This window comes from Epinephelus moara, chromosome 12 (assembly GCF_006386435.1).
Source record: "Epinephelus moara isolate mb chromosome 12, YSFRI_EMoa_1.0, whole genome shotgun sequence".
In the NCBI taxonomy this organism is placed as follows: domain Eukaryota; kingdom Metazoa; phylum Chordata; class Actinopteri; order Perciformes; family Serranidae; genus Epinephelus; species Epinephelus moara.
In genome coordinates this window covers 42113574-42118910 of record NC_065517.1, presented here as the reverse complement: position 1 = coordinate 42118910, position 5337 = coordinate 42113574, and the positions used below count along the sequence as shown (strand labels likewise).

The following is a 5337-nucleotide window of genomic DNA, read 5'->3' as shown; positions in this document are numbered from 1 at the left end:
ACGTTTGAATCTGGGGCGCCGTCAGCCTCCATTAGGTGGAGTTGTGTTGCTACCTCCTCTCCCCTTGGATCTCTGCAAGTGATGTGAGGACTCTAAAACTTCACCTGAGCCTCCCTCGGCATATGGGTGAGTAGATAATGGCTGAGTTTTCATTTTTGGGTGCACTATCCCTTTAAGTAATCACCAAAACATTTTCATTGGCCTCTATGCTGCTTTATTCTTTTCACCCTGTTCACTGGTGCGTTCTTAACAATGGGCAGAGCGAAGCTGGAAGTAGGATAAACTGCAGATCCCTTTTAAAATGATGATGGATCTCTTGGTTAAATACCAGCAGACTGTCAAAACTTCCAGTGCTCAATACTATATTAACACAATCTGTCATAATCCCAGAGCACTCTGTAATGTTTTAAACTCTGTCACATCCTCCTGCTCAGAAGCATCGCTCTTTACATGTGAGGACTTCCTTAATTTTTTTTAGGGAGAATGTTCTTAATATCAGAGCTATTTTTATTCCATCTGTAAATAGTCTGTCCCAGTGGTTCCCAACTGGTCCAGCCACAGGGTCAAGATTTCCCTTCAGTCATCAGTTTAAGGTCCAAACATTTTAATACATTCGGCATCCTACTTGCGTTTGGCCGTGTCGTTGAGCTAGTTTGCTGTCTCTGTCAAGTAGCTGTCCATTAGTCACTCAGTCTACGGCAGGGAGCGGCACTTCAAAATAAAGCTCTGTGCTGGAAGTTCCCTGTATTTCAAAATAAAGTGTGTTTTGTTACAAACTTGACACATACAAGAGTCACTTGCAGTCCATTCAGAATGGACCCGCGACCCACCAGTTGGGAACCACTGGTCTATCCTGTGTGCTTGACTGCCCACAGTGGGAAAGAAGTCTATCATTTATTTTTAGTGGGTTATCCTTTATTTAAAAAACCTGCATATACACGCTAATGTTGGTGGGAAAAGGATGTATGAAGCAAGTGTATGCACATGGTGAGTTTAGAGTAACTGGAACAGCTTGTTAGATAATGTTCAGTGCAGGAATGTTTGCTTTATCAGGCTCAACAAAAGGCCGGGTCTCTCTCCTGAAAATATTTGAGCGAGTGTATCTTGTGGTTGTTTAACCAGTCTGATACCCGGGGCAATACATACACACACACACACACACACACACAGAAGATGAACCAGGTGCTCATCACTGCTGCGTTTGTAGTTGCCGCGAGTGTGTGCCGTGTTTGAATGTTTGTGTGCGTAAGAGAAGGGAGGAATAAGCTTTAATATCCTGTTGAGGGAAGAGTTGCCTGGAAACATTTTGGCCTCTCTTGCACATATAGGGTAGCCTCAGCCTGGACCCTACGGGACCCCCAGAATGTTGTCAGACATCTGAGCCCGTCATGCTGAAGTTTACCCTTCAAATTTCATTGCAGCACAAGATTTTAAATTCATGCTGCTCTTCCCATGTCCCCATCCTTCTCTCCCTCCCTCTGTCTCTTGTCTCCAGGTTAAACGCACCAGAACCTCCCACCAAGGCCCGCTTCTTGACTCTGGGCTCCAAGTTCCGTTACAGCGGGCGAACCCAGGCCCAGACCCGCTTGGCCAGCTCCCTCATAGACCGACCTGCACCCAGCTTTGAACGCACCTCATCCAAACGTATCAGCCGCAGTCTGGACGGAGGTAATGCACACACACACACACACACACGACAGTATTCCAGCTTCACTCTAAACAATATCTAGGAATAGACAAAAAGATGAGTGGGAGGAATGACTGGCAGATGGGAGCGGGGTCATGGATGGAGGGATTGTGTGTTTTTCAGTGTGTGTTTGGATGTAAAATGCTGGTGTCTGACCAGATACAGGAAATAGCTGCAGCATATGTTTCCTGTCACACAGTGAGAGACAGAGACAGAGATGGAAAGAGATGGAAAGAAGGAATGCTACGTGTGTCAAAAAGAATAGAGGCCCTCTCAATGAAAGAAATACAGCATGTCGATAACAGTCACTCAGGTCACTTATGTGTCATGACAGGGATGGATGATTGGTAAAAGATCACATTTTATAATTTAACTTGGACTGAAATCTTCCTAATTTCTACATATACGGCTGATATAATGTTTTAAATGAGCCGTTACAGCATCAGATACATTTTATTGTTCTGGGAAAATCGCCCATACCGTTTATTTGTGGTTTTCCAGATTTAGCTTAAAGATCTGACCTCATGCAGCTGTGCACTGCTGCTTCACGTGTCAGCTGATTTCACTGTCTCACACTGCCCCCTGCTGGACACATTGTCCCACTGCACGCCAACATCTTTGTGAATGGGAGACACTACAGGTGATAACATAGTTTTTTCATGCACTGCTCCATTTTGAGATTTCAGGGTGTTTTGCTTTTGTAACACGTTTCAGTCCAGACCAGTGGAAAGAAAACACTGATAATGCACATTTAGATCTATTTTAGTTCAGACTTCTGTTCAGGAAATGTATGCGAAAAGTGCATATTTGATTAAATTGCATATGTAAACATAAAATCTCGGAAATCTGTAATACACAAAGTAATTGAATCTGAATGTATGTAATCAGCTGGGGGAGTTTCATGGTGATATCTATCTAATCACCTCTAGTGTCTTTTTGTCCAGTCTAAACTGAATTTTACGATACATATCTTTAAAGGCCGTTTTCCCAAAGTGAATTTTTTCTCATACTCTGAGACAGAAATCTCCACTTCAGTAACGTTTATATATTACAAACTTTACAGTTTTATTCTTGTCTATATTCTGAAGGTTTACACAGAGGTGTTTGTTCATGTATCAGTCATAGCCTGATCAATATCACATTTTATTCCCAAAACTATGGTGAAAATGTATTTTTTATGGCTGTTGACAGTATTTTCTGATGTAGAGTGACAACAAGAGATATCAGAACTATCTCTGTAGAAAGGTTTGACTGTCGACAAAATGAAACAAGAATTTTGAGCCTGTCTTTAACCAAATGTTCAGATTTCTGTTCTAGAAATGTATGCAAAGCAGTGCATACTTACTTGCATGATGCCACATTTTCAAATTTAAGCAGAACATTTAAAAAAAAAAAATCTTAATGTAAGTAATCACCTGGGGAACTTTCATGGTGATACCTGTTAAAAGCTTTACCCTGTTCACCTGCAGGTGTTTGCCTCAAATGAAGCCTTTTCTAAGAGATAAAAAACAACAGCTGGCCGGCGTACTCACTGTAAAAGTTCATGGTGCAGGCAGGCAGTCCGAACTGATCTAAACTTATTTAATCTTCTTTTGTATGCACTGTTTTCGGCTCAGCACCTGCCCTTTTTTGGTTTGGATGTGCGTGTGGACTTCTTTATATGCAGGCAGGCAGTCCACAAATACACCCAAAGCACTCTGACTGTCATTGAAGTCCTTTATTAGTACATGGATAACCAACGTGTTTCAACAAGAGAGTCATCAGGGTGTAAAATGCAGTGGAAACAGGTGCAATTTAAGAGCGCATGTGAGGATCATGTGACACAGGTCATGTGATATATTGGTGTAGCCCTACTAGACAAAAAAAACCATCAATAAATGTATACTGTAAATAATTCTATATTTAGTAACAAAGAAAAAGCTTCAATACCAAATGAATAGACAGTAAATAACAGTGAAATAAAGTAAGAATTGTTCTATATTGTGATAAACCTGCTCATAAAGTGACAGAAACAAATAAAAAAATAATTTGACAGTATGAATAAAGTTAAACCTGAATATTCAAAGGCAAACAATCACGTCTTTTATTATATAACACATTTATTTTCCTGTTTCTTTTCACTAAACTTCTGCTTTACTTAAAGATGAAACCACAGTGTGTGAGACGTTGATCTGACCTTGACCATGTTCGGAAAATGTTTTTGTCCCTGGAGAAAAACAACTGAAGGCAACACACACACACAGCAGCTGCCACTTTGTGTTAGATTATGTTTATGTTGTTTATCAGTGTTGTTTTGTTTGTGTTCCTCGTTCCTCAGCACCAGTGATCAGCATAACTGAAGCCACATCTGAGAACGGACGTGAGCCCCACCTGGAGCTCCACTCTGACTCTAAGGTGTGTGTGTATGATGTTTTCATCATGTGTGGATTCATGCATTTGTGTGCACTGAAAGAAAGGACAGACAGAAAGAAAATATATTTTAGGGCTGCACAATATAAAGTTTTTTTTATCATCAGTGCAGTGATTCTTTGAGCGATCCTTTAAGTTCAGTTTGTTCAGTAAAAGAATGTTGGAAATAATTTCCTTTAATTTTTTTATTCACCCTTTGTTGTATTTTGGCAGCATACAGAGAGCAGCAGAGCTGAGTGTCCCTTAGTTTCTTTTTATTTATCGCAGGTAACATCCTCATCATGATGTTAAACATTATTGCATATTAGATATTTTCCTCCTCTTGTGCAGCCCTAATATAAGACTGATGTGAGACAGCAAGTCTTTTCCTTTGTTGCTGTCATTATACTATAGCTAGGAGTCCATATTGTCCAACTGAAACTGTTTATGTGTTTGTGCTTTGAAGAGAGAGACAAACAACATTACAACATTTTTCCTGTGTGGGCAAACTTGTATTGTAACATGTGTTAAACATGTGAGGAACCATGCAGCAGTTTCACTGGGGGCATCTGAAGTTGTACACGTGACGACAAACGTTTAACAAGGACAAACTTTTATCTGGTCACTACTGAGGCTTTAAATCACCCATACATGTAGATGATGAGAGTCATATGCTGATATGGTTTCTGTTTTCACAGGGTCATTTAGATACTTAACTTTGCCTCCTGTAGAACAAGGAGGCTCCTCACTGCTCCGCTTTAAGCTGTCATTATGCGTGAGTGAACGAGGGGACACAGACCAACAAGGCTGACGGAGAAAGTTTCACATCTTCATTTAATGCTCACAGGATTAATATGATTATCTTCAGTTTAATGATTTCCACTGGATCTTAAAGGCTAACTTTTGGGTTTTTCAACCTAGACCATATTTCCCCCTGTTTGTGTCCAAGTGACTGATGGAAACAACAATGTTTGAAACTGGTCCAGTGTTGACAGAGAGCGCTTCAGCCAGCTGCTACAAAAAAGGCTGCAATGAAACCACTGTACATTTGTGCATTGTAATTTTATGACACTAAAAGTGCTTGTTTTTGCCACTGACAGGCTCAGATCAAATCAAATCAACTTTATTTGACTTTTCATACGACAGTAACACAAAGTGCCTCACAGAGGTTAAAAACAACAAAGATCCAAAACAGAAAACAAAAAGAAAAGACAAAACCCAACCCTCCCACCCCACATAGAGATACGTAAATATACATACGC

The 5337-nt window shown here is 40.4% G+C and overlaps 2 protein-coding genes across 9 annotated transcripts in view; one reads left to right on the top strand and one right to left on the bottom strand.

Annotated features, from left to right (window-relative positions):
- Positions 1-5337, top strand: part of epb41l2 (erythrocyte membrane protein band 4.1 like 2) — an 89960-nt gene that overhangs the window by 55621 nt on the left and 29002 nt on the right. For all 8 annotated transcript variants that reach the window (XM_050057431.1, XM_050057430.1, XM_050057428.1 and 5 more), the window contains exons 13-14: positions 1496-1668; positions 4005-4081. In XM_050057431.1, the coding sequence (XP_049913388.1) occupies positions 1496-1668; positions 4005-4081 (250 nt within the window). The remainder of the gene's footprint in view (positions 1-1495; positions 1669-4004; positions 4082-5337) is intronic.
- LOC126398287 (zinc finger protein DPF3) overlaps positions 6-5337 on the bottom strand; it is a 423217-nt gene continuing 417885 nt past the window's right edge. Inside the window, exon 13 of the transcript XR_007570750.1 lies at positions 6-104. The gene's annotated coding sequence lies outside the window, so the exon portion shown is untranslated. The remainder of the gene's footprint in view (positions 105-5337) is intronic.